The sequence below is a fragment of the Rattus norvegicus genome, chromosome 7 (assembly GCF_021556685.1).
Source record: "Rattus norvegicus strain SHRSP/BbbUtx chromosome 7, alternate assembly SHRSP_T2T, whole genome shotgun sequence".
In the NCBI taxonomy this organism is placed as follows: Eukaryota; Metazoa; Chordata; class Mammalia; order Rodentia; family Muridae; genus Rattus; species Rattus norvegicus.
The window spans coordinates 119,898,832-119,926,458 of record NC_141540.1 but is presented as its reverse complement, the minus strand read 5'-3'; the positions used below and the strand labels follow the sequence as shown (position 1 = coordinate 119,926,458).

The 27,627-nt window shown below is 53.5% G+C and overlaps 1 protein-coding gene across 11 annotated transcripts in view; it reads left to right on the top strand.

Annotated features, from left to right (window-relative positions):
* Card10 (caspase recruitment domain family, member 10) overlaps positions 1-26,343 on the top strand; it is a 28,898-nt gene extending 2,555 nt beyond the window's left edge. For 3 of the 11 annotated variants that reach the window (XM_087557439.1, XM_087557436.1, NM_001434611.1), the window contains 18 exon segments: positions 1,881-2,206; positions 5,921-6,112; positions 7,266-7,421; positions 8,254-8,379; positions 10,249-10,440; positions 11,485-11,610; positions 12,563-12,678; positions 13,492-13,520; positions 13,880-14,003; positions 19,367-19,526; positions 19,756-19,867; positions 20,295-20,538; positions 20,691-20,760; positions 22,731-22,824; positions 23,770-23,928; positions 24,047-24,162; positions 24,556-24,665; positions 25,273-26,343. In XM_087557439.1, coding sequence (XP_087413565.1) covers positions 1,881-2,206; positions 5,921-6,112; positions 7,266-7,421; positions 8,254-8,379; positions 10,249-10,440; positions 11,485-11,610; positions 12,563-12,678; positions 13,492-13,520; positions 13,880-14,003; positions 19,367-19,526; positions 19,756-19,867; positions 20,295-20,538; positions 20,691-20,760; positions 22,731-22,824; positions 23,770-23,928; positions 24,047-24,162; positions 24,556-24,665; positions 25,273-25,510 — 2,690 coding nt within the window. In that variant the 3' untranslated portion in view covers positions 25,511-26,343. 11 annotated transcript variants of the gene reach the window in all.
* Positions 26,344-27,627: the final 1,284 nt, after the last annotated feature.

The following is a 27,627-nucleotide window of genomic DNA, read 5'->3' as shown; positions in this document are numbered from 1 at the left end:
AAGAGGGCATCAGATCTCATTGCAGATAGTTTGTGAGCCACCATGTGGTTGCTGGGAATTGAACTCAGGACCTCTGGAAGAGCAGTCTGTGCTCTTAACCACTGAGCCATCTCTCCAGCCCGACTTTGTGCGTTTTGTTTTTTGGGACAGTTGACAAGGCTCCTTGTGGGAGCAGTTACTCAGGATCTGATTCCACTTGTTTGAAGAGACAGCATATTTTTTTTTTAAAGATTTATTTATTTATTATATGTAAGTACACTGTAGCTGTCTTCAGACACACCAGAAGAGGGCATCGGATCTCTTTACAGATGGTTGTGAGCCACCATGTGGTTGCTGGGAATTGAACTCATGACCTCTGGAAGAGCAGTCAGGTGCTCTTAACCACTGAGCCATCTCTCCAGCCCGAGACAGCATATTTAATGTGTTTTAGTGAACCTGTCACATAGCTCATTGGTGGAGTCTCTTGAGGGTGGACAACCAGATCGTTTCAGGTTTTGTGACATTCTCTCCTCCCCTGGGCATCTCTGGCGGTTCTACTCTGAGCTGGGGAGTTTCTGAAGTGGAGTTTCTCACGGAATGTATCAATTTTAAGTTTCTGATGAGGGTAGCTCCCCCCCCCCAGCAGAGTGTGAGGGTCCCCTTTGCTTTATGAATCTTTTAGGAATCGGGAGAACCATCCTGCAACATTTTTTTTTTTTAAGATTTATTTATTTATTATATATAAGTACACTGTAGCTGTCTTCAGATACACCAGAAGAGGGCATCGGATCTCCTTACAGATGGTTGTGAGCCACCATGTGGTTGCTGGGAATTGAACTCATGACCTCTGGAAGAGCAGTCGGGTGCTCTTAACCGCTGAGCCATCTCTCCAGCCCCCTGCAACATTTTTGCCAGATACTTTTGTAAAATTCAGGTTTCAGGTTTGTATCTTCTGGGTTTTTGTTTGTTTGTTTTTTTTTTGTTTTGTTTTTGTATTTTAGAGACAATGTTTCTGTGTGTAGTCCTGGCCATCCTAGAACCCCTCCTCCATAGACCAAGCTTGCTTCAGATTCAGAGGTCTCCCTGCCCCCATCTCCCCAGTGATGGGGTTAATGGTATATGTTTCCACTGCCCAGCCAGCTCTGTATCTTAAGTGATGTAGCTCATAGCTTACTATTTAGTGAACAGTAGGTAAACGAGATGGGTAGAGCCCCAGTATTTACTGTCCTTTGGGAAGTTTAAATAAGTTGATACAATGTCTAGTATAACAAATGAGGCTAACAAACATTAGTTATTGCCATTACCTTTATTGCTGGTGGTTGAAACGTGTTTAGTTTTTGTTCCATGTTTTTATTTAGCTTGCTTTTCTTGTTGTTTTGTAGGAACTCTTTATGTATTATGGCTTTGAGTTCCATTATAGTTTTTCCTACAATTTTTTTTTTTTGCTTGTCCCTTAACTTTGTTATCCCTTTTACTACAAAACTTTTTGGAGTTTTGTTTTGGTTTTTGGATTTTGAGACAGGGTTTCTCTGGGTAGCTCTGGCTATCCTGGAACTCACTCTGTAGAGAAAGTTGGCCTCAAATTTAGAGAGTCACCTGCCTCTGTCTCAGGAGTGCTGGGTTTGAAGGTGTCTGCCGTCACTGTCTGGCCAACGCGCACTCTCTCTCTTTCTTTTCTTTTTAAACTTTATTTTAATACAGACTTGTCCACTTTTTTCCCTCATAACTCCTGGATTTTATGTAGTTTGAGAAGACGTTCCCTGTCCAGCAATAGCAAAAATATCTTCCAGAATTTTCCTCCAGAGCTCTTATGGTTTTGAGTTTTTCTGTGCAGTCCGGCATCTCCCTGGATTTTATTTGACCCTTCTGAATATTCTTTTTTTTCCCCCCTGACCTGGCAGATGAGGAGGGGCCAGAGGGCCTGACTCAGTTCTTGATGACTGAAGTCCGGAGGCTTCGGGAAGCTCGAAAGAGCCAGCTGCACCGAGAACAGCAACTGCAGGCCCGGGGCCGGGCACTGGAGGAGGAGCGGGCAGGGTTAGAGCAGCGGCTTCGGGAGCAGCAGGCGGCACAGGAACGCTGCCAGCGGCTGAGGGAGGACTGGGAGGCGGGCAGCCTGGAGCTGCTGCGCCTCAAGGATGAGAACTACATGATTGCCATGCGCCTGGCTCAGCTCAGCGAGGAGAAGAACTCGGCTGTGCTGCGTAGCCGAGACCTGCAGCTTGCGGTAGGCCCAGAGGAGGTGGTGGGATGGAGAAGGGAGGACATGGTAACATGGTCATCAATACATGTTTCAGAGTCACCATCCACCTGGTTCTGAATCAATCCCTGACTGCCTTGTGTTCATGTTTCATTGCATTACGACTAGTTCTCTATTAAGGAACACCCCCCATCCAAGCCCCCGCAAAGCACATGGCCACTCTGGGAAGAGTTTTATTTTATTACTATTTTTTTTGAGACAGGATCTGAGGTATCCCAAGTTGGCCATAAACTCAACATGTAGCTGAGGCTAGCCTTGAACTTTTGATCCTCTTGCCTCCACCTCTTGTTTATGTACTGTAGGAACCCCAGGACTTGTGCCTAATAGGCAAGCACTGTAACTGAGGTATACCCCTAAGCTCTGGGAACAGTTTTGGTTGTCACAACTAGGATGATGACATTAGTGTTTAGTAAGCAGAGGCCAAGGATACCCCCACATGTCCTATCGTGCTCAGGACAGCCCCTATGACAGATTTATGAAGCGTTGAATGTCAGTAGTGCCAAGAGGACTACTGAGCTGTAAGGAATCAGTGAGGTCCAGGCTCGGAATGTCAGATATAGAGCGCTTGGCAGAGCGCTTGGTCCACACCTGCATTCTGTCAGCCATTGTGGTTCTCCGGCACAGGTGGCCTCATCTCATCCTCACCAGCACGTGCATGGTGCTCAGGTTCCGTTCCCCAGTACTGATACAGGGGCTCAGACTGGTAAAGGGGTTTGTTCAAGGTCTCAGAGCCTAGGTATGAGCTGCACCTGCCTGGTACCCCAGGAGACCTCCTGAGGGATGCCATTCTGCCTGTCTCTGTCCTGTGAACTCCCACTGGTCCCTCTTCAGAAGATCCCCAGGTTGCCTTTCAAGGACTGAGTCCCCCTCAAAGGCTGAGGGAGAGAGTCTCTCATTCTCCTCCATTCTTCTTGGGACTCCAATGGTGTTTCTGTCATGTCTGATGACCCCCGTGTATTGTCCCAAGCTCTGAGGAGCTCTCTGGCTCAGAGGCTTCCTGTGCCAGTGGCTTCACAGTGGCTTCTAACCTTCGTATTTGCAGCCCCTCCCTAAGCCTGATGTCAGCGCTGGTGGTAACGACAGGCACTGGGGGTCGTTAACAGCTTGCGGAACTCTGGGGCGCCATCGTCTGGGTTTACACATGCTGGCTGCTGGCTGGCTGAGGTTGCTGTCCCTGCTTGAGGTGTAGCTGATGTGTTTGCAGTCGGAAGCTGATTGGACAGCCATTGTCTGAACATCTGCTTTGTATTTGGTGCTAAGTGGGGACTCTGATTGTTCTCAGTTGCTGACGGGCAGTGTCACATAGGACTGGGCTTCCCCCTCGGTGCCTGTTTCCTTATCCTTAAAGTAACAGGTCACTCTGAGGATGGCATAACATCTGAAGCACTGCTGAGCGCTAGGTGTTTGCTCTGCACACACTTTTTACTTCCCCACTGGGGTTGGCCGTGGTTGTGGTTCTCATTGCTGGAGGGGGAAACTGAGGCACAGAATGGTTGTCTGGAGCTCTTTCCTAGCATCTTCAGGTTGAGGTGGCTTTGCTGTCTGTCTGTCGGGATCTTCTCTCTTTCTTCACTTAGCCCACTTTTTCAGAAACTGACAGGAGCTTTGTCAGGTTTTTCCTGAAGGGACCGGGCCGTTACTCAGAGAGGGCAGTGTGCCGGTCACTGCCCAGGTAGAGCTGCCAGAGGCTGTAGCAGGCTGGGCTGGCATCCTCTTTGTGAGTTGGGTCTGTGTGACCAGGAGATGTCCTGTGTGTGTCCGGTCATTGGGGCTGGAGCTGCTGCAGGAATGGCTGGAGGCTGGAGAAGAGGCAGAGGAAGGGCTCTTTGTCACCTGTGGTGTCGCAGTCAGGACCAGCTGTTTTGGTGGCTGTGCTTGTGTTCGGAGGGCGGAGAGTGAGATCAGAGGAATAAAGAAACCCCCACATCCACCTGTACGTCTTGGAGCTTTTCCTGTCTTCAAGTTTAAAGAGGCCTTGCAGGTGGGAGTTCTTAGCACAGCCAGAGGGGCCTGGCTCCACTGTTTGGTTTCCTCTCACCATGGACAGGTGTCTGTGGTGGCTGATTTAATACTGTGTTTTATAGGGTGCAAAGTTAATGAGCTGTTATTTCTGAGCAACATAAATTTAGGAGCTAACAGTGTAATTTCGAGCTCAGAAGTTTGTATCCCGGGATTAAAGGCATCCGGGTTTCCTGGAGACTTGTCTTCTGAGCTCATTGGGGAAGCTGGCTGGCCTGAGGGTCAGGCAGGATCCTGGGTGTGCAGTTGTGGTTTGCTGTGAAGGGTGTGGCCAGGCTGGCCTTTGAAACCAGCTGTCTTTCTCTGCTGGGTCACAAAGCGTGTTTTGTGAGGAGAAAGGAATGCAGGGGGTCAAGACTTTCTGAGTCTTTGTGGAGGAGGAGGGGACTGTTAATTTGAGGAGTTACGGACCCAGCTTCAGACGAGGGTGTGTATGCATGCGTGTTCTGGTCTCTGAGGCCTGGAGGACTGGCAGTCATTCTCCAGACCAGACACTCCTAGGACACCAGGCCTTGGTTCTCTTGCTGATATCCTCAGAGGTCCTTGTACTCTTTCCCCCACAATGACCTCACTGATGGCCCGCACCTGTTGCTCTTCTCCCCTTAGCCTGACCACCCCAGATCCCACATGTGTTTGGCAAACATCCCTGGCCAAGAACACTGTACTCCAGCAAACTGACTAGGCGTGTCGGTCCTTGGGCCAAGCTGCTGTCATCAATTGCCCACCCCCACCCAGCTCCCAAGCCAGGCTCTGGCTTCCCGCACTTAGCTGGTGACAGGCCAGGGCTCTGGGCTTTCTTTAAAGCCCCACAGTGGCTGTGTCTCACTGGTCGTGGTCTCATAGCCTGCTTTGCCCTATCTTGGTCTTCTTCAGTTCTTAACAGCCCTAGGAGGTGGAGAGGGAGGAGAGCTTTTACTGGTAAAACTGAGGCTGGGAAGAGATGAGGGACTGACACGTTTAAGATGTCCAGTACAGCGGTGGATACCGAAGCCTGGGTGTGGGGTGTCGGCACGAACCAGCGAGCGACTCTTTTGGGAGAAAACCTCTCCATGAGGATTTTCTTTCCTCTTTCCTTTGTTTAAAGACAGGATCTCACTGTGTAGCCCAGGCTGGTTTGTAGTTTAATATTAGCCCAGGCTGGCCTTGAATCTTTGGCAAGCCTCCTGCTTCAGCCTCCTGAGTGTTTGAGATATGGCATGTGCCACTGCACCTAGTTGCTCTGTGAAGAATTTCCTGAAGGGCCCCCCACTCCCTTGTGTATGTTGGGGGCTGGGCTGGAGGAGGCCCTCAGGCCCATCACTTCTTTCTCCATCTGATCTACATAAGGAGACTCAAGAGAGCCATAACCAAAGGCATACCTTGCTCAAGGCCACCCTCAGTGCAGGCAGGACTGGATCCTGACCTTGTCCCCCTTTCTGTACTCAAGGTGCCCCACCCGCCAGTGACATTGCTCAAACTGTTTCATGCAGTTTTCATGATGATTCCTGGGAGGATGGCCTTGGCTTTGCCCCCTTCCCTCCCATTTCTGTATTTGCCCAGCCTGGCTCCCATTCAGAGGCGAGTCTCAGGCAAACCCCTGCTTAGGCTTCTCAGAAGCCTGGGGCCATCTTGGAGTGGCTTCTAATGGGTCCATTCCAGGCTGACTCTCGTCTTGGGTCTCAGGTAGATCAGCTCAAGCTCAAAGTCAGCCGATTGGAGGAAGAGTGTGCGCTACTGAGGAGGGGCAGGGGCCCACCGCCTGGGGCTGAAGAGAAGGAGAAGGAGCCAGACGGTGTGGATCTTCTCTCAGAGCTTCGGGCAGAGAACCAGCGACTGACAGCTTCACTGCAGGAGCTCCAGGAAGGTCTTCAGCAGGTAGGACCCTGGTGCCAGACCTCAGCTGTTCACTGTCCTTCTGACACCAGAGCCTGAGAACTTCAGCACCAGAAGCTGAGGGCTGACCTGGCCCATGCAAGGTGGGGCCTCTTCTCACCTGAGGCTCTTGGTGGAGAGTCCTTAAGGTATCGCTCTCCCTGGGGGTTCAGTCTGGGGTCTGTAGCCAACTCCCAGAAGTCTCTGAACTCCCTCAGTATATGTGAGCATTTTCTTAGAAAGAGGAGTCCCAGTTTCTCTTTTAAATTGTGGTGTTAGAGATCAAGCCCAGGGCCCTGACTTATACTGCAACCCTAGTTTTTCCTATTGCATGATTGTTTTCCTTTGACCTGGGCTCACTCTAGTCCCAGCTGGTCTAGAACTTGTTATGTAAACCACACGCGCCTCAAATTTGTGGTAATCCTCCTGCCTCTGTCTCTTGAGTGTTGCAATTAAGGGTGTGAGCCACCATGCTTGGTAGAGTTAGGTTTTTTGAGACAAGTTTTAGTATGTAGCCCAGGCTGGCCTTGAACCCCTGATCCTCCTGTTGTCTCAGTTTCCTGAATGCTGGGTTTACAGACTTATGTCACCCACTCCTGGTTTCTGGAATTTGTGAAGGAGTCTCTGACCCGAAGTGGTTGAGACAGCCTGTAGGTCTGGGTGGCTCTAGGACTTGCTGAGTGACCTCTCTCAGGTCCATGGCAGTGTAGGCCTGCCATTGTTCCGCACAGAGAGTGGGAACAACATTGTTTATATTGCGATTTGGAGATGCTTGATTAGCCTAGGACCTGTGTCTTGGATTCAGGATCAGCCCCTTAGAAGCCTGTAGTCAGAGGGATAGGGATAGGCCCTGGGGAATAGTGCTCTGGTGTGGGCCCAGAGAATGGGAGTGGGCTAGGGTTTTGTTCGTGATTGGGGTCCTGGCTGAGCTCAGAGCTCACCTTTATCCACTGAGCCTCACATCTTCTAGAGGACAGGGGTGCTGGAGGGCCACACCACTCTCCACATAGGGGAACCGAGGTCCAGGTGCCAAACCTGGAATAGGAGACACTGGGCTGATTTGGAGAGTTGAGGGGTGTGTGTCTCCCTGCCTCCGCGTGCCTAAGGTGGGGTGGGGGCTCCAGGAGTTGAGGTGGCCTCTCACTTTACCCTGCAGGAAATGAGCCGGCCAGGAGCTGCAGGCTCTGAACGCATTCTGCTGGATATCCTGGAGCATGACTGGAGGGAGGCACAGGACAGCAGGCAGGAGCTGTGTCAGAAGCTTCACGCTGTGCAGGGCGAGCTACAGTGGGCAGAAGAACTGCGGGACAAGGTAGGAAACCACCGCCTGCCTCCCACCCCCCGTTTTGATCCACCAACTTCCACTAAATGCCCTGGTCTGGGGTGGGGGGGCACTGCCAGGCATGGTGGGTAACCCTAGCTGCCTGCCGCCGTTGGTGTCTTCAGTAGGCACTGGGTTCATTCATTCCCACTTATTAATCCTTGTGTATCAGTAGGGCCTGTTTAGTTAGGCATTGCAGATTCGACAGTAAACACATCTAAGACTACCTAAAAGGAAAAAAAAATCTTAAAAAAAAAAACAAAACACAAAAAAACAAAACAAAGAAACCCACAGGGGTTGGGGATTTAGCTCAGTGGTAGAGCGCTTGCCTAGCAAGCGCAAGGCCCTGGGTTCGGACACAAGTTCTGTTCTGAGCTCCCATGTCAGGTTGCTTCCAGGGGCTGGTGTTAGCTGCTCTCATCTGTCTCCTGTTGACATCTGCGTTTATGTGTGTATCCCTCCTACCGAACCCACACTTATACACATACTTACCTATAACAAATACCTCTCCGACACCAAGGCTTCCGCTCCCGGAGAGGGTGTTTATAACAGGCAGGTGCACAGGGTGTACACATGGGACCCTAAAGCAATTCGCAGAGACATAGGCTGTAGTGCCTCCAGGGAGCTGGGTAGGGTAGAGGGGTTTGGGGCTGAAGTCTCCATGGGAGACGAAGTTGGTGTGGAGGGTGCTGTTGGTACCATCGAGCCCGTTTTACCACTCAGGGGAGACAGAGACAGTGGTGAGGATGATCCCGCTGGAGAGGTGGGCACTTGTTTCTGGGTTTCCGGGGTTCTGAGCCTGGCCCACCTGCCCTGCCCACAGTACCTGCAGGAGATGGAGGATCTGAGGCTCAAACATCGAACGCTGCTGAAGGACTGTGACCTCTATAAGCACCGCATGGCCACTGTGTTGGCCCAGCTGGAGGAGATTGAGAAAGAGCGGGACCAGGTGAGTTGCAGCCTGCTGTGTGGCACGAGTGGTATCCCTCATGCCATCTCTGGCTCTGATTTAGGGAGGAGGAGCAGGGGGAGGAGGAGAGGGAGCAGGGGGAGGAGGAGCAGGGGGAAGAGGAGAGGGAGCAGGGGGAGGAGGAGCAGGGGGAAGAGGGGGAGGAGGAGCAGGGGGAAGAGGGGGAGCAGGAGGAGCAGGGGGAGGAGGAGAGGGAGCAGGGGGAGGAGAGGGAGCAGGGGGAGGAGGAGAGGGAGCAGGGGAGGAGAGGGAGCAGGGCAAGGAGGAGCAGGGGGAGGAGGGGGAGCAGGAGGAACAGGGGGAGCAGGGAAGGGAAGAGGAGGAGCAGGGGGAGGAGGAAGATACAGGATTGGCATTGCAGGAAGAGACATTCAAACTGCACTGGTGAATTGGTGAATTGAGATGAGGGTGTCAGGTCAGGGTGACAGGTAAGCATCTTCACATGTACCCGGCAAGCCTGTGAGCATGCTGGGTTGTGAAATATGGGCCTCAGAAGATGCCCACCAGTCATATGGGCCTCATGGTCTCCCAGAGACCCTGCTACAGTCCTCTCATTGCACAGGGCCCAGAGAGGGTCAGCCTTGTTGATGATGACACAGGCAGGCAGCATTGGAGCAGGACCCACACCCTTGGTAAATCACACAGGGGTCCTCAGATGGCAGCCAAGAGCTCTGCCTTTTCCCATGAACACTTGAGAGATCGGCCTTAGGGCCTGAGCTGACCTGCCCTCCCAGATCCTCCTGCTTCTCAGTTCTCTGCATGGAGGAGGGACCTGCAAATATTTGCTGATAGAGAAATTCCCAAAGGTTTGGCTTTATGTTCCTGGCATCAAAGGCTTGTCTCCTGTGAAGGCTACAAGGCAGCCGAGGGCCCCAGACCAGTTCCTCTATGTCTCTGACCACTGTGTGGGAGGTCGCCCTTGTAGGCAGGGCGGGAGGTTGTTGTCCTACCACATGTGTTAGAATGACCCTCTTGATCCCTTGGGAGCCTTTAGAATGTAGGTTTGGGATGTCATTCCTGGCATTGTGATTCTGTTGCTTTGAGGCCACCAGACTCTTCCCAGTCCTCTGGGCTCCTTATCCCAGCTCCCTGGGAAGCAGCATGGGCAAGTCTGGTTCTGGGCCTAGCTCTCAGGGACTTCTTTATGAGAGGAAAGGTTGGACTCCTGGCACCTGTAAGGACCCAAGTGCTGTGCTTAAAGTTGGGTTCATGGAGGAACAAAGAAGTATTATCTTTTTGATGTTGTTGTTTTGAGACTGGGTTTCCCTGTGCAGCCCTGGCTGTCCTGGAACTTGCTCTGTAAACCAGGCAGGCCTTGAATTCAGAGATCTTCCTGCCTCTGCCTCCCAAGTACTGCCATTTAAAGGCCATACTCCACTACCACCCGACTGGAAAAAACATCTTAAGTTTAGAGGTGTGGCATTCCTGGACTCCAGCCTTCCCAGCCAGAGCCATTTGTAGCTCTGGTGTGTTTTCATCCACCAGTAAGACCAGTGATTCATCCTCTTAGTCCAGTGGTCCTCAACCTTCCTAATGTTGCGACCCTTTAATGCAATTCCTTACGTTGTGGTGACATCCCTCTCCCACCATAAAATATTTTTCATTGTTACTTCCTAACTTTAAATTTTGCTACTGCTATGAATCACAATGTAAATATTTTTGGAGATAGAGACACACAGGTTGAGAACTGCTGTCCTAGTCTCTCTACATATAGATGAAATGAGCTGACGCTAAAACCAGGGCCCCCATTAAGGAAGTGTCCCACAGGCGACAACACCAGTCTTGTTCTATCCAGCCCCCTGAGCCAGCGCAACTCCCTCAGAGGCTGGCTCTCCTGTTTCTCTCCAGGCAATCCAGAGCCGAGACCGGATCCAGTTGCAGTACTCTCAGAGCCTCATTGAAAAGGATCAGTACCGCAAGCAGGTGCGGGGACTAGAGGCGGAACGCGATGAGCTGCTCACCACAGTCACCAGCCTGGAGGGGACCAAGGCCATGCTGGAGGCACAGCTACAGCGGACACAGGGGGGTTCCAGTCTCAAGGTGAATGGGGCCAGGAGTATGACACCCCAGGGCTGGGTTGCTGTGGACTTGGGGACCTTGCTTCATGGGAAAAAATATGCTGGCTTAAGGCTGGGCCTCTGCTGTGAGCTCTAGGATAGGGCTGGGAATGGGCAAGGCCTGAGTTGGGGACCTCAGCTGGGTGGGACTGGGGTTGACATTAACAATAGGTTGCAGCCGAGAGGTTGTGGGTTGGCCTCTGGGTTTCTGCAACCATTCTGGGTGCACAGGATGGTTTGAGCTGACTGTAAACATTTTGGTAAGCCTGGGTGCTGGAGGGCACATGAGCAGGACTTTTGGGCAGTGAGGCGAGGCTAGCATGGGTCTTGAAGTCCCACAAGAGAACAGCTGTTGCAGTCCTTTCAGAGTGCGGGGCCCAGAGATGGCCAGAGGTCTGCTGGAGGCCACACAGTCAGGTGGTACTGGCACAGAGCCTGGACCCCTGGGAAATCAGACAGTGGTCCTCGGACTCTGCCAGGAGCTCTGCTGTTTCCTGTTTTTGGTCATTCGTGATGAGCTCGTGAGCCTGGAGGAGTGGAAGGAGGAGGCATAAGTATATGACCTCCTATGTGTCAGAACCTCGGTGGCTTTTGCTCTGAGGTAAAGATGGACCAGTTCTGCCCCCCAGGTTGGGCTTCTCCCACTCACTTAGCTTGGTCCTGTGGGTCTTAGTGTTGCAAATCCTAGACACTGTGGTGGTCCTGCCTCAGGACCTTTGCATGTGCGTCTGCCCAGGTCCTCCTTCCCAGCCGTACCTGCAGCTCAGATCCCACTTTGCCTGGAGCGCACTGAGGTGCCAGGCACTGGGGTTCCTCTGGTGAGCACTGTGCTCAGGGCAATTCCTTCCGCCGCCCTGGGATGATTTTGCTCCTCTGCTGGCCTGTAGTCTGCCTCCTTTTGCCGCATGGGTTCTGGCATCCTGTGCCTGTATCTTCCCTGTGCCTGGCACGTGGTGGGTGTGCAGTATGGACTGGCCAGCCAGGGCTCGGCCCTACTTACCTCCTCCCTTGCCTCATTCTCTGGCAGGCTTGTGCCTCCTCCCACTCCCTGTGCTCCAACCTCAGCAGCACCTGGAGCCTCAGCGAGTTCCCATCACCACTGGGAGGCCCAGAAGCTACAGGAGAAACCGGGGGATCTGAGCCCCACACCTCGGTAAGATGTTACCTACCCCAAATACAGGGAAGCCTGAGAATTTCCTATGTTGCCAACACGCACAGTGTGCCCAGTTTGCCAACCATTTTATGTCATAGACAAGCACGGCAAGGCCCAGGGAGGCTGAGAACCTTTTCTTTTTCATGTGTGTTTGTATGTGCAGGTGGTTCTGCATGTTCATGTGTAACCAAGGACACTTGTGTATGCACGTGGAGACTAGAGGTCAACCTTGGGTGTCGTTTTTTTAGGAGCCATCCACCTAGTTTTTTCTTTTAAGTTATTGGATACATGAGTGTGCATATCTGTGTGTGGGCGTGTGTACATGTGAGTACAGATAGTCTCAGAATCCAGAAATGTCTGGTCCCCTTGGAGCTAGAATAAGAGGTGGTTATGGGTGTCAGATATAGGTGCCGGGAATGGGGCTTTATCTTCTGAGAGCAACACAAGCTCTTAGTCATTAAGCAATCTCTCTGACCCTTTGTCACTTTTGGAGAAGCTCTCTCCCTGGGACCTGAAACTCTCTGATTAGGTCATGCTGACTGACTGGGTAGGAACCCACAGGCATCCTTCTGCCTTTGCTGCTCCATCACTGAGATTGTAAGTGTGTGCCACCATGCCTGGTGGGTGTGTGTGTGCGTGAGAGAGGGGAGGGAGGGAGGGAGGGAGGAAGGGAGGGAGGGAGGGAGAGAGAGAGAGAGAGAGAGAGAGAGAGAGAGAGAGAGAGAGAGAGAGACAGGCAGACAGAGCTGGAGAGCCAACTGAGGATCTCCTGCTTGTTCAGGAGGCTCTTTGCTGGCTAAGCCTCTCCCAGAGCCTGCAGGTATAGGGAGCCAGCCCTCACACACTGTAGTCTCCTATTCCTTTCCTTTGTCCTGGGCCCCAGGTCTTGTCTGGGAGATGAGGGCTGGACTGGGTGGGCTGGAGATGACCAGGCCTTATGCTGGTGTTGCAGGAGGAAGCCACAGACAGTGAGAAGGAGATCAACCGGCTCTCTATCCTGCCCTTTCCACCCAGTGCTGGCTCCATACTCCGCCGGCAGCGTGAGGAAGACCCGGAGCCCCCTAAGAGGTAACTTGCTGGAAGAAGCAGGAGTTCCCCATGAGGCAGGTTGCTGGACCCTGATCAACAACCTCTGAGTTCAGCTGCCAGAGTCAGGCAGGACTAGCAGTCCCCTCGAAGGACTGCCCTGAAGCTGTCAGAGTCCTAGAAACAGTGAAGTTCAAAGAGGAACCAGGTTGGGACAGGATAAGGCCAACCAGCAGAGTGGGAACACTCCGGTGGGAATTCATTGCAAGTAGCCTGAGATCTCAGATTCTTCACCTTAGAAACTGGGTTGGCTCAGGTTGGGGATGTTGAGGATTCCATGGGCAGGGTACCCAAAGCAAGAAAGCCAGGCCCCAGCTTCAGTCAGCAGCAGCAGCAGCAGCGCAGGCAGGTCAGAAAACCCAGCCACATCCGTCATGGCCAGAGCAGGATGTGAGATTTCCTGGCTCCTGGTGCTTCCCATCACTGTCTTCCCCTCTAAGTGGCCTCCTGATGGGAGGTTGGGCTGGGGGAGGCTGTGGTGCCCACAGGCTTGTGTGAAGTGACCTGCTCTCACAGGGGTGGCTGTGAGGAGGTTGGTCTAGCTCAGGAAGTACAAGTAGGAGCCAGGGACCAAAGGTAGCAGGGAGGGCAATGGTGGGGTGCAAAGTAAGGGGAGGTAGCATTGAAGGACAAGCCATCCGGGATTCAAAGCAGTGAGCTCCTTGCCTTGTGCTTTTAAGGCCTAGGTGGCCTGGGTGCCCTGGGGCCCGGTCAGTGTTTGCTGGGGCACTGAGATACAAGGTGGGGCCAAATGTCATGGGTCTCATTTGTCACCCCTGTCTCCTCTCTGTTCAGGTCTTTTAGCAGCATGTCGGATATCACAGGTAATTCCCAGGGCCCTGGGGGAGACTCACTTTGGGGAGTTCCTTGCCGCTGGCCTAGATCCTGTGTGTGCCTGCTCTTCTGGCCTGTGTTCCCTCCCCCATGGCCTATCTGTGCCCCTGACCAGTCACGGGGTTGTGTGGGAGGCTCCTGAGAAATAGGGTCCAGCTTTTACACCTGCTCCTGGGCTTGCCACGTGGGGCCCTTCACTTCCTGCCCACCTCTTCCTCCTCTAGGAAACTGGAGCCCTGCGGCCCTGTCCCAGCTCTCTGTTCCTGGGGCCACTAGCCTGCCAAACCTCCTTTTGTTGCCTTCAGTTGTCTCTGTTGTTCAAACTCCTGACCTCTCTCTTCCTCTCCAGGGAGTGTGACCCTTAAGCCCTGGTCGCCCGGCCTCTCTTCATCATCGTCATCTGACAGTGTGTGGCCTTTGGGAAAGCCGGAAGGCCTCCTGGCCCGGGGTTGTGGCCTGGACTTCCTCAATAGGTAAGCAGTTCTCCAGGATGGTGGAGTAGGGTTTGGGTGTCACACAGAGCTGCAAAGGGTCCAGGTCTCGTCTGGGAGGCAGCAGGCCACGTCTCTGCTCAAAGCATTCATGATCAGTACAGCCTTCAGACAGGGCAGCCCCAGGATTCAGATCCCGTTAGTGTTTGCGCTGTGTGAGCTGCTGGAGGCTCCTTGGGCCTCGGTTTCCTCTCTGGCTAAAGGCAACAATGATCTCTTTTGCATGAGGGTGTCTGGAAATGTCCAGTTCACATGAACAAAGCATCCAGCCCTGGCAGGTACATTCCGACTTCTTTTTAGTTGCTCATCTCTGCTCTGAGCTCTCTGTGGGCAGGACTCAGCTGATCTGCTGAGCCACTTAAACCATTTACAAGGACCAGGGCCACCACAGGAGTCCCTGTAGCTGTTGTGACCACAAACCCAAAACAGAAGTTACAAAACATCAGGGCAGGATGCCCTGAAAATGACCCACTTGGTCCACGAGGGAAGGACACTCCCCAGCCCCCAGGCCAGAAGACCTTTGAACTCAGGGCTGCTTTGGGAAGATAGGAAAGGTTGGCCAGGGAAGGGCCTGGGGTCAGTGAGGAGCGGGGAAGGGGAGATGGAAGGGGAGGGCTCAGGGTGGATGAGTCCCGGCAGCCTCGTGACTAAGGCACAGACATGTGGATGTTGGTTTGTTGTGAATTAGATGCCTGGGAATGTTCTACTGCCTTTCAGTGCCAAGGCAGCGGCTTCACTCCTGGGACAAAGTGTTGTTTTGATTGCCATAGACTACAGAACCGAAGCTCAGAGATGGTCATGAATTCACTTGAGACCCCATGATTGAAAAGTACTAGGACCCTCTTCAGGGACCGGACCACACTTGGGTTTTTGGAAAGCCTTAGGAAACACTGAATGCCAGCCAGTGTGAGGTGGGGTTAGGGGTAGGGGAATGTCAAGTTAAATAGATCAGGGCAGAGCAGGACCAGAGGCCTCCTGCCTCTTAGAGTCAGCTTGGCCAGGCCTCCAGCTCCCCACCCTCCCACCCACCCCCACCTCCTGCTCCTGTTGCAATCCCAGTGTAGGCAGTGGGCCCAGTGTGACATTGTCTCAGGCCTGTGCAGGACATGCTTATGGGGGAAGGGGCGGAGGTGCCTCCCTTCCTGCCTGCTGTGGCCCTTCCTCTAGCCTAGCTTGCAGCAGAGCCCTGGCTGTCTTCCAGGGGGCGCCAGGATGCAGTACCGGGAGTGAGGCTCTGGCCCAATCCTCCTGGGCTTGGGCTGGGTCACCTCTCCTACTCATACTGTTCTGGGGAAGAGGGAGTTGGAGGAAGACCACAGACCAGGCTGTGGGCTCCGGTGGCTAAAAGAGAAGAAGAGACAGGCCCTCACCTGACTGCAGATCAGGGTGATCCACTTGGGTCCCAGGATATGGCTTATAGCAATGTGGGGAAGATCTGGATGTGTACCCAGTGCCTTGAGTTCAAATTTGCTGTTTATTGCTCCCCTGGGGGCTTGGGCAGGCCCCTTTATTTCCGTGTATGCTGTAGGTCTATTACAATGCATGTCTCTCAGCTTCCCCCACTCCACAATTCCCGAATTAAACAGTACCTGGCTCAGCCTTGGGTATTCTAACTACTACAGTGGCTATGCAGAACCCATATAGGTGTGTGTGCTCCAGGAAATGTGGTCTGCGTAGTAGAATATGGGAATGTCTGCGTAGGTGTTGAGGACAGCGTTGAAATCAGTGACTTCCTTGCATGGCTGTCCACATCTTGGGATGTAGGATGGACGTGCTGGTCAGTAAACTCTTGGGATCCTTCTGTCTCTGTTTCTTCAGCATAGATGACAGACCCAGGGCCTGGGTTTCACGTGGGTACTAGGCATCAAACCCCGGTCCTAGAGTGTGTGTATTTACTGAGCTGTCTTTTCATCCCAGAACCCATTCAGGAATTGTCCAAAGCCACTGGAGGCTGGTGTAGTTTGGGCACCTTCTGTCTGCCTTCTGTCTGCTGTGTACATTGGGGGTCACACACATAGCTCTTGATCCTCTTAGTGGCCAACTTTATCACCCCCTCCAGCCTCTCCACTCTGTTAGGGGACACGGTAGGCAAGCACTGGGGTAGGTGGAGTGGAGCTAGAAGATCCCTGGACAGATGGCTGTGTGGAGGAGATGGTAGGGGAAATACAAGAATGACGTGAGGCCCTGGGTACTGGGAGAGCATTAGAGAAAGTTGGTCTGCCGTCTGTCCGCAGAACGCTGTAACTGTGTATACTCACGTGGTCCTAGAGATGTCTAGAACCTTCTGACCACACACAGAGAAAGTTCTAACAGTCTTTGTCCAGGTCCGCTGCCCACCATTTGTACCATCCTTGGGAAGTGGTAACTTATTTGTACCTCAGTTTCCCACATCGTTAACATGGTAGCATCATTGCCAGAAGCATTAGTGTTTCTCGTCTGTGTGGCAGACTTCAGCCTCAACATCCAAGTCCCTGACTGATGTAATTCTGTCACACGTACAGCCCAGAGATCTCCCACAGTGTTCTGGGACAGGGACACTCACAGGCCATAGGGCCCATTACCACTCACTGTAGGCAGGAATGACATAGTCTATGACAAGGCAGGGGTGGGGCTGGGAGCCTTCTAGGAATTGGATAGCCCACGTCTCTCCAGGCCCCAGGGCCTTAGTCTCAGATGTGGTCAGGATCAGCTAGCAGGTCCTGCTCTCTCCCCTCCTCTGAGTCCACCGAGGTCCCAAACAAGGGGATATCTGCACATTGTTCCCACCCAGTCCCAGGCTGTTCCCAGACTCTGACAAGTGCCCAGAGTGGGCTGCCTGCTTGTGAGGCTCAGGGAAGTTTACAGAGTCCTTGAGGAACCTGGGAAGGGTGACTGTCCATGGTGTTCCAGAGGAGAGGTGCCAGAAATGAATCTTTAGGTTACAGGGTGGGCAGGGGTGTGGGAGGAATCTTAGACCAGAAGTTCTATGATCTCAGAGAGATGGCAGTGGTGCGTGGGTTTGTAACAATTGGGGGGATTGGACCAACGGGATTGTTCCCAGTCCCACCTGACAACAGGAAATAGCCAAAGCGTTTTTTTAAATTATATTTTGTTTATTTAATGTACACACATTGTGTGTGTGTGTGTGTGTGTGTGTGTGTGTGTGTGTGTGTGTGTGTGTGTGTGTGTGGTGCATGCCACAGAGCAAATGTGGAGTCAGGAGACAACTTATGGGATTTGATTCTCATGTTTTATCATGTGGGTCAGAGATGGGGCTCAGGTCACCAGGCTTGACAGCAGACACCTTTACCTGCTGAGCCATCTCACCAGCTTGGCCAGAGTTTCTTTTTTTTTTTTTTTCCCCTTTTCTTTTTTTCGGAGCTGGGGACCGAACCCAGGGCCTTGCGCTTGCTAGGCTAGGCCAGAGTTTCTTGAGCACCTCCCTTGGGGCCATCCTGCTGAGAGACACTACATTTCCATTCATGACTGGACGGGTTGGGGTGAGTGGGGGTTGAGGAGTGGGATACACACATTCATGGTTAGTCAGGCCGCGATGCTCTTTCCTTCTATGGCATTTTCCTCTCTGCTTTTCTGACCTTGCACCCAGGAAGGGAAAACCTGGAAGAACCTGAAATCAAAGGCTCATGAGACAATGGTCTAGGCTTGGGGATGTGACGCAGATTACTTGCCTAGCATGCACAGAGCCTAGCACTCACTGTGTTAACTGGGTATGGTAATACACACCTCTAATCTCAGCACTTGTGAGGTAGATGCATCAGAAGTTCAGGGTCCTCCTCAACTACATAGAAAGCCAGCCTGGGGTACCCAAGACCCTGTCTTAGGGATAGAGTGTGGTCCAGTTCACTTGAGAGGAGGCACGGTTGCATTTTGTATCCTGTTCTGGCAAGAACAGAATTAGTCAGGCTCTGGGGAATTCCACAGCCCAGGGTGGCTTCACAACTCCGTACCTCGACCTTCTGACCCTCACACCCACAGGGCCAGCGGGTGTCACTGTCATCCTCACTTTGTGGACAAGCAGCCCGTTCATTCTCCTGAGTCCAGGCCCTGGTTTAGGAAGAGTTTAGTGCAGGCATGCTCAGACTTTTGACATTTTGACACGAGGTTGTCATCTGTGCAGTTGATGCTCTGTGCAACTGAGTTCTAAAAAAAAATGGCCAAAAGAAACTCGTTTTAAGTAATTAGGATTTTGTGTTGGGATGCACTGAGTGCTGTCCAGGGTGGCTTGTGTGCCATGGGTTGGTTAGATAACACTGAGTGGGGTCCTCCTTCTCTAAGTGCTGATTGCACAGGTCTCAAGAGTTCCCCATTCTGCCTAGGTCTTTCCACACTGCCTCCATGAACCAGGACAGGCCCCAGGGGCATGGCTCTTGATTTGACTGAGGGGACAGGTGCCAGCTGCAGGGGCAGTGTGAGTACCTCGAGGTAGGGGAGAGGCTCTCCTGGGAGAAGAGGCTGTCCTCTGCCACTGGCCTAGCCTCAGGCTCACAGAAGAGACTTTGGGGGTCAGTTTGTCAGAGACTGGCCATCGAGAGCTACCGGTTCTCATCCAGGGATGGGCAGGACTCTGCTATGACAGGGATCCTGGCATGTCTTTGGCTTCAGTGGCCACAGCCACCTTGTGTCAGGGAATAGGGCGGATGGATACCTTCCTGTGACTCACGCAGGTTCCAGCTGGCTTTTCTGGGGGCTGTGGCTCAGGATTTTAAGTTGGAAATCAAGGAGCTGACTGTGGTGCTGGGGAACACATGCAGCGCCTGGAATTTCTTACCGCTTCTGCTGCTGCTCCTGGTATCAAACCTTCTGCAAACCCTATACTCTGTGCCGCAAGCCTCCCATCACCCCAGAGCCTGACCCCTCACCCTCTGTCACAAAATACTCCAGTTCCATACTGAGGTGGGACCCAGCGGTATCTTCTCCTGAAGCCTCTTCTGAACCTCTGTGCCCCTCCCTTGCAGCCGCTTCTAGATTAGAGGCTAATGGATGCTCCCTCCTGGAATTGTGAGTTGTGCTCCTTTGTCCTCAGTGTGTTAGACACTGGGTTTGGTGTTAGGGGTGCAGGCTGGGTTTCACAAATGTCTGGGCCCGAAGGGCAGAACTGAGGAGAAAATACAAAATCTGACAGGGGTGCTGCTGGTTAGGGGTGGGGTTAGTGGTATATGTAGCTGGGCAGCAGCAGGAGGACCAAGCTGGGGACAGGGGAAGTGTGTTGCAGAGGGCACCTCAGGGGTGCTGGCCCTGGGGGAGGTTCCTGACCTATTCAGGCAGCAGAATCACGGTTGCTTTCGGGGTACTCTGTTACAGTACTGACTGGATTCTTATTCCCACCTTCCACCCCTTTTTCTCAGGTCTCTGGCCATCCGAGTGTCCGGCTGGAGTCCCTCTGGGGGCCTGGACCCCCAGGATAAGAGTCCAGATAGCCTGCCGGTCCTTGGGGACAGATGGTCTGGGGCAGTGGTGCGAAGGGTGTTGTCGGGGCCTGGTTCCGCCAGGACAGAACAGAAAGAGGTGAGATGCCTCTTCCTGATCTAGGGGCAGGAGTCCTGCTTCAACGAGGGTGGACATTTGTTGGTGGAGCAGCATCTTTGGGTGGGGTTTCTGGGGTCTGGATGCAGTCGCTCTGCCCTCAGCCTGCAGTGACTCACATCTGATTTGTAGACTGGGGGGGGCGGGGCATGATGACAGCATCCCGACAGAACTACATCTCTAAAATCATTCACTGTCTGCTTGGGCTCAGCCAAGGGCAGAAGGCAGTGGCCTGGAGGGGACAGGCCTGGAAGCTGAGGTCCAGCAGAGGACTTTACCTTGGAACCAGAGCTCCACCCTCCCCTTCCTGCTGGACTCAAAGGGTAAGCTTAGCCTATGGGAGAACCCGTGGAACGCATGAGACCCAGCCCATCGGGGCTCCTTCAGTCTGGGATGTGGGTAGGAGCAGAAGGGCCCAGAAGTAGATGTAGAAGTCCATGATGTCCCAGTGCCCCGCAGGGCTGTGACCTCCTTTTGGTGTGTGCATGCGTTCTCTTTCTGCGTTTAGGAAGCACCAACCATGAAGGGCATGTTGCATTAGGAGTCCAGAGACCTTTGAGTCCTGGGACTTGACTGTTAGGGACTCGAAGCTTCAGGCAAATCACTTAACTCTTCTGTAACTAAGTTGCTTGCTCAAAGAAGGTCCTTACAGCCCAGGCCTGTAGTGGGTCTTATCAGTCCCTGAGGTCCCTTGAAGATCACCCCTGGGCTCACTAGTCTCCTGTGTCCTCCCTATCCTGTCAAACCCAGCCTGTCAGTCCTTCCATGAGGCCTTGGATGTCTGGGCAAAAGGGCCAGGTGCAGAACCCTTCTACATTCGAGCCAACTTCTCCTTGCCTGAGCGGGCAGATCCGCATGCCCTCTGTGTGAAAGCCCAAGAGATCCTGCGGTTGGTGGACCCAGCCTACAAGCGGAGGCAGGAGTGGTTCTGCACTCGAGTGGACACCCTTACCTTACGGGACCTGGACCGGGGCACTGTGCCCAATTATCAGAGGTGATGCCAGAAGCCTGGGGTTGGGGCCTGCAGGACCTGGTATGGGATGTTTCCCAAGGAGTCCCTCACTGCCTTCTGGGACAGGACGAGTTGGAGAAGACACTGGGGCTTGCTTTTCTCTTCACGTGTGTGACCCAACCTTCCTCCTGCAGAGCTCAGCAACTTCTAGAAGTCCAGGAAAAATACCTGATCTCCAGCAGACACCGAAGTCCTCGAAGCAATGTAAGCAGGGAGGATGGGCGACAGAGGGAGGGGCATCCCTGAGGAGAGAAGAGGGAGACCTCCGTGACCATAATTGACCTACTATGTGCCTAGGAAACAGAGAAGATTAGTTTCCCTGTGCAGGATGGTTGAGAGATGAAATGGACGGAATGGGCCTGTGTTCTAGTCTAGTCTATGTCTACCACACAGTGGGCACCGGAGAGCAGTCATTTTCTCTTTTTCAGTCCCTGGGGTGGGTCACCACTGTGCCCATGGTAAAGTGAGGACCCTTGATAAGGTCCCTGGGAGACCCCATTGCTGGAGAGTGGCCAGGGAGTGTGTGTCCAGGGGAGTGTGTTCAGGGGAGTGTGTCCAGGGGAGTGTGTGTGCAGGGGAGTGTGTGCTCAGGGGAGTGTGTGCTCAGGGGAGTGTGTGCTCAGGGGAGTGTGTGTCCAGGGGAGTGTGTGCTCAGGGGAGTGTGTGCTCAGGGGAGTGTGTGTTCAGGGGAGTGTGTCCAGGGGAGTGTGTGTGCAGGGGAGTGTGTGTCCAGGGGAGTATGTGTGTCCAGGGGAGTGTGTGTGTCCAGGGGAGTGTGTGTGCAGGGGAGTGTGTGTCCAGGGGAGTGTGTGCTCAGGGGAGTGTGTGTCCAGGGGAATGTGTGTTCAGGGGAGTGTGTGTCCAGGGGAGTGTGTGTTCAGGGGAGTGTGTGTGTCCAGGGGAGTGTGTGCTCAGGGGAGTGTGTGTGTCCAGGGGAGTGTGTGCTCAGGGGAGTGTGTGTTCAGGGGAGTGTGTGTGTCCAGGGGAGTGTGTGTTCAGGGGAGTGTGTGTGTCCAGGGGAGTGTGTGTCCAGGGGAGTGTGTGTCCAGGGGAGTGTGTGTGCAGGGGAGTGTGTGCTCAGGGGAGTGTGTGTGTCCAGGGGAGTGTGTGCTCAGGGGAGTGTGTGCTCAGGGGAGTGTGTGCTCAGGGGAGTGTGTGCTCAGGGGAGTGTGTGCTCAGGGGAGTGTGTGCTCAGGGGAGTGTGTGTGTCCAGGGGAGTGTGTGCTCAGGGGAGTGTGTGTTCAGGGGAGTGTGTGTGTCCAGGGGAGTGTGTGTTCAGGGGAGTGTGTGTGTCCAGGGGAGTGTGTGTGCAGGGGAGTGTGTGTCCAGGGGAGTGTGTGTGCAGGGGAGTGTGTGCTCAGGGTAGTGTGTGTGTCCAGGGGAGTGTGTGCTCAGGGGAGTGTGTGCTCAGGGGAGTGTGTGCTCAGGGGAGTGTGTGTGTCCAGGGGAGTGTGTGTGCAGGGGAGTGTGTGTCCAGGGGAGTGTGTGCTCAGGGGAGTGTGTGTGCAGGGGAGTGTGTGTCCAGGGGAGTGTGTGCTCAGGGGAGTGTGTGTTTAGGGGAGTGTGTGTTCAGGGGAGTGTGTGCTCAGGGGAGTGTGTGTGTCCAGGGGAGTGTGTGCTCAGGGGAGTGTGTGTCCAGGGGAGTGTGTGTGCAGGGGAGTGTGTGCTCAGGGGAGTGTGTGTGTCCAGGGGAGTGTGTGCTCAGGGGAGTGTGTGTGTCCAGGGGAGTGTGTGTGCAGGGGAGTGTGTGCTCAGGGGAGTGTGTGTGTCCAGGGGAGTGTGTGCTCAGGGGAGTGTGTGCTCAGGGGAGTGTGAAGAGCAGGCAGCCGTACATGCTCACTTTTAATGCTACCTCCTGGACAGCCAGCAGCTTCCATGAGTCCATGTATGTTTGGGGCCCAGTGCCCGCCACTGTGCTTGCTCCATGGTTGTTAGGTTAGGTCTCAGTAGTGTGACTGTCATTGGTTTTCCTACCCAAGGCCTTGCTGCTAGTTCACTGGAGGAGAGACTGTGCTGGTCTAGGCTGAAGTTTCGGGTGGGGATGAGGGATGAGGAGTGGGGTGTGTGTGAATGGAGCGATAACATGGGGGGGAGGAGCAATGGCAGGATGCCCCCTCGGCCTTCCCTCCTTGCTGGGATGGATTGTGCAGGATCTTCCTTTCTTGTCCACCTAGCTGAAGAAGCGAGCCCTGGGGCTGGTGAGGCCCAAGCCTGCAGGGGGCACTGCAGGAGACTCAGCGGAACAGCTACCTGCAGACCCCTGCTCAGGTGAGTCTGAGGGGGTGGGAACATCCCCTCTGCACAAGTGTCCAATGTGTCTCTGGGCGGCCCCTGGCTTGGCTTTGGGAACAATCCCGAGTGACAAGGCTCCCTGATGGTGGGATGGATTGAAGAGAGCCCATTGGTAGGTGCTGGTGTGTGTGTGTGTGTGTGTGTGTGTGTGTGTGTGTGTGTGTGGCTCTGAGGAGGGTTGATAACCAGCACCACCCACCACACCAAGGAGAGCAAGGGGGCTGGGGAGGAGCCCCTGTGAGGCTCCTGTACAGTCACAAGAGCACAGGGTAGGTGGTGACTTTGGAGGAAAGTGGGTACAGTAGATGAGTGGAGAGCCTCTCTGAAGTCCAGGACACTCAGCAACCCCGCGCTCAGGGGCTTCCTGTCTAGCAGATGAGACTGTGAGTGCCCAGTAGCATGTCTAGGGACTTGGGAAGATGTGACTGCAGCTTGGGGTGGCTAGTTGAAGTTACCTGGGAGGACAGTGAATGGCTCTGGGCTGCAGACAAAAACCCTAACTTTGCAGGCAGCTAAAGCAAGAGCGGGTCAGATGCTGAATTCTCCCCAGGCTCTCATGCAGGGCCTTTGTTACCACTAAGAGGATGTGACCTTTGCCCTGGGATGTTGGGAAGTCTGAGGAGCATTGAAAGCAGGGAGTCACGTGATGTGATCTCGTTGCAGGCTGGAAGCTTCTCCCTAGGTGTTGAGTGCAGAGTGGCCTGTAGGGGGCAGACCTGAGACAGGATCAGAAAGATGCCTTCTGCAAGAGCACCAATTCTCTTCTGAGTGTGTGTGTGTGTGTGTGTGTGTGTGTGTGTGTGTGTGTGTGTGTGTGTAGGAGCACAACAGGACTCAGGAAAGGAAAAAAAGGTGGCAGAAGATGATGTTGATTTAAGTACCCTGTGGAGCTTCTCACCTCTTCCATACTCCTTCCTGCAGAGCTAGAGCGAAGCCTAAAACCCTACAGCCTGGTGCGGCCATTGTTGGTGTCTGCTCTGAGGCCTGTGGTGCTCCTGCCTGAGTGCCTGGCACCTCGCCTTATCCGCAATCTGCTGGATCTGCCCAGCTCCAGGCTGGATTTCCAAGTGTGCTCTGCGGGTGAGCCTGCCACCCGGTTGGGTGGGTATATTGGTATGGGGTGGAGGGGTGTGCATCTGGGTAGCATTGGGCAGCCAAGCCTGTGGTCCTGGGTTGTCCATGTCCTTGTTCTCCACAGAAAGTCTCTCTGGAGAGGAGCAGTGTACATCCTCGGCTCCCGGAGCCCCCAAAGCCTGGCCTGCCAGTGCTGGGCTGGGTAGCAGGATCCGTGCCATCCAGGAGTCTGTTGGGAAGGTAAGTGCCAGCCAGGGCAAGACTGCCTGCCCTCTGGGACCCAGAGCCAACCACTGGACCATTCTCTGGGCTCCTCAGTGTCCTCCCTGTGCTGCTTGGGTTAGGACAATGACCCTTGGGGCCTACTTGATGAGTCTTCTGGTGTCTCTTACCTGAACATCCTTATTCCTGAACTTCTATCGTCTTGCTTGCTGTCTGGGGTTGATGGGGATGAGAGTAGAGACCGAGGTCCAGAGGGCCTTTCCCCCAGCGCACTCCTGAGTCTGGGTTTCCTGTTTCCTTTGGGTCTTTGCCAATGAAGCAGGACTTTCCCCGGGAGGTGGTAGCAGGGCGGGTACAGCAGGGAAGGGTGGGCCTAGGGGTAAACTGTCTGTCTGTCTGTCGGAAAAGAAGCACTGTCTGCTGGAGCTGGGTGCACGGGGAGTACGGGAGTTGGTGCACAGCGAGGTCTACCCCATTGTCATCCATGTGGAGGTGACTGAGAAGAATGTCCGTGAGATCAGGTGAGTGGTGGCCATGTGTGGGTGCCTCCTGTGAAAGCCTCTGTCTCTGTGCCTGTCATCTGTCTACCTGTCCGTCTGTGTGCATGCTTGGGTCATGTATTGTGGATATTTATCTTTAGAGAGGGTAGGTCGTGTGTGGGTATATGTATCTGTCATAGGTAGTGTGCTATGTGTCTCATAGATATGCATGTATCATACATGTATCATGTGTGCATAATGTGTATCGTGTGTGTATGTTCTGGGTGTGTATTGTGTGTGTGTCATGAATGTATAATGCATTATAAGTGTATCCTGTCTGTGTATCATGCATAACGTGCATCACATAGGTAACTTTCATGCCTAAGTGTATATCGCATGCCACACATAATACATACTGTGCATTATGTACATAGGTATATTGTGCTTTTGTTGTATCATGTGTGTCGTAGTTATATGTGTATATGCGTATTGTGTATTGGTATGTATTGGTATGTACTATGTGTGTTGCCTGTCATGTACGTATGTGCATATAATGTGTATTGTACATGTATCATATATGTGTACTCTGTGTGTGTGTGCATGTGTGTGCATATACTCATCCAGCTCTGATCACCCCCTTCCTCTGCAGGAGCCTGTTGGGCAGGCCAGGCTGGCGGGATTCAGAGCTGCTCCGTCAGTGCCGGGGCTCAGAACAGTGGCTCTGGGGACTGCCGTGTTCCTGGGTGCAGGTGCCTGCCCATGCGTGGGGCCATGCAGAGGAGCTGGCCAAGGTGGTTCGTGGCCGAATCTTGCAGGAACAGGCTCGCCTTGTGTGGGTGGAACGAGGCAGCAGCAGAGGGGGCAGTGGCAGCAGCAGTGAGGCCTGAGGATCCATGCGATGCCCAGTCTCCCCCAACCACTATCTAGAGCGCCTCCATCAGATGCCTGGGCCTTCTCCAGCCGGTGCTGGACACTCACCATTAATACATGGACTCACCCTGTGCTGGAGGGGCAGCCACCTGAGGAGACCCTGTGTCTTCAGTGGAATCAGATCTTCCCCAGCTGTGGCCTTCCTTGTCCCCTCCATGGACTCTCCAATGTGGGACCTCGGTCCCAGGCTCTCACCGCAGTCTGTCACTGACTCTGCACAGGCTGTAGGAGCCCACATACCTGTCCCTGACCTGCTGCTCTGGGTCTTCCCATATTTCCGTTTGTGGGTCTTATGTGTGTGTCTGTGCCCTTACACACTCACCCTGGAATAGAGTTCTCACACCACTGTTCAAATTTGCACACATGTCCTCATGGATCTCCAGTTTGGTTCCTCCACCTGGGTGTGCCAGGTCACTGGGGTCCTCAGCCTGGGTCTGTGTACCCAGCCTTGCCCAGCACCACGCGGCTCTACTGTCCTCTGGCATTTCCTGTGTATGTTGTCATGCAGATACCACGGCTGCCCTAGTCAGCTCCTACCCTTATGTCTTTTCATGTGTGTCGTCTCTTACCCTGTGTAAACATCACTGTCCTTGTGACACCAGCACTAACCACGGTGTGCTCTGCTTGGCACACCAGGACATGTTCTCTCAGTTGACTTTTTGTTCTCCACCAGCCTCTAGGAGGCCAGGGTGGTGGTGCTGCTAGGCCACCCGAATGTTAGGCTTGTGGGTAATTCCCAGGCCTTGTCATTCAAGCTGCACACAGTGAGTCATTAAAGTTTGTCATAGAAGTTGGTGACCTTATGCTTGTTTCCTTCCCTGGCCTGGGGCCCCTATCCTAATACATCCCCTATGTCCCCATCCCCAGCGCTGGCAGATTCCACCTTTCAGGTCCCTGCCAGTTTGCTCAGTTTATGGGGAGAGTCACGTTTCCTTGGCTCCTCCCGGAGACGCACGCCATCTGTGCTGGAGTCACCTTACTGGCCTCAGTGCCAGGTGGGGGGCCCTCAGCCCTGCCTTCCTCATCACCAGTGTCTTTTGGTCAGGTCACTGAAACCGACAGGCCAGGAGTGGCTTAAGAAACCTGGTTTCTAAGTACAGGAGACCCAGAGCAAATTGTGGGTGTGTGGGTGTCCCTGAGGCTGCTCCCATAGATTGAGGATGGTCACCTGAGGGGGAGCAGTCTACGGGCTGGAAGAGGTGCCCCTGGGCTCTGAGATTAGGATTTCACTTAAAATGTTTATGGAGGTGCTCGCTGTGGCAGCACATACTAAAAAATGTGTATTGTGTGTGCAGGCGGGAGCAAGAGTGCAGAGTGTGTGTATAATGTTCAGAGGCCAGTTCTCCCCTTTTGTCACGTGGGTCCTAGGAATCAAACTCAGGCAGTCAGCATGTCAGCAAGCTGCTTCACCTGCTGAGCCCTCTCACCTGCCCTGAGATCCCTTTCTTTTTTAAATTTTTTTTTGAGATTTATTTATTTTATGTATGAGTTTTATATATGGGAGTACACTGTCGCTGTCTTCAGACACACCAGAAGAGGGCATCAGATTTCGTTACAGATGGTTGTGAGCCACCACGTGGTTGCTGGGAATTGAACTCAGGTCCTCAGGCTTGGTGGCAAGCACTCTTACCTGCTGAGCCATCTTGCAGGCCCTCACCATCATATTGTAAACGATAGAGGTATCTTGCCTAACGCCGTATGGATCTGAACCCAGCACCAGGCCTAGGTTGTTCCCTGGTGGCACTGTTCTGAGGAGCTGGGCTGTGAAGGGGACAGGCTGAGGCTGACGCCTCATTGTCTTAGTGTGTCAGGAGCCTTAGCAGGCTAGATCCATTCACAGCCACCAAGCACTTTCCTGTGCTTAATTAACATAATTAACAAGTATTGATTGAGTGCCCAGTGTGTGCCAGGCACCGTACTGGGCTCTGCATAGTCAACAAAAGAGGAGAAACCCGCTGCCCCAGTAGTTTCATGAATAAGACAATAAATATGTAAAACACACCGTACAGCTGGAAGACGGAGAGAAGGGTCTGGGCTTGGGGGCTGGGAAGGAGGGTTGCTTTAAGTAGGCAGG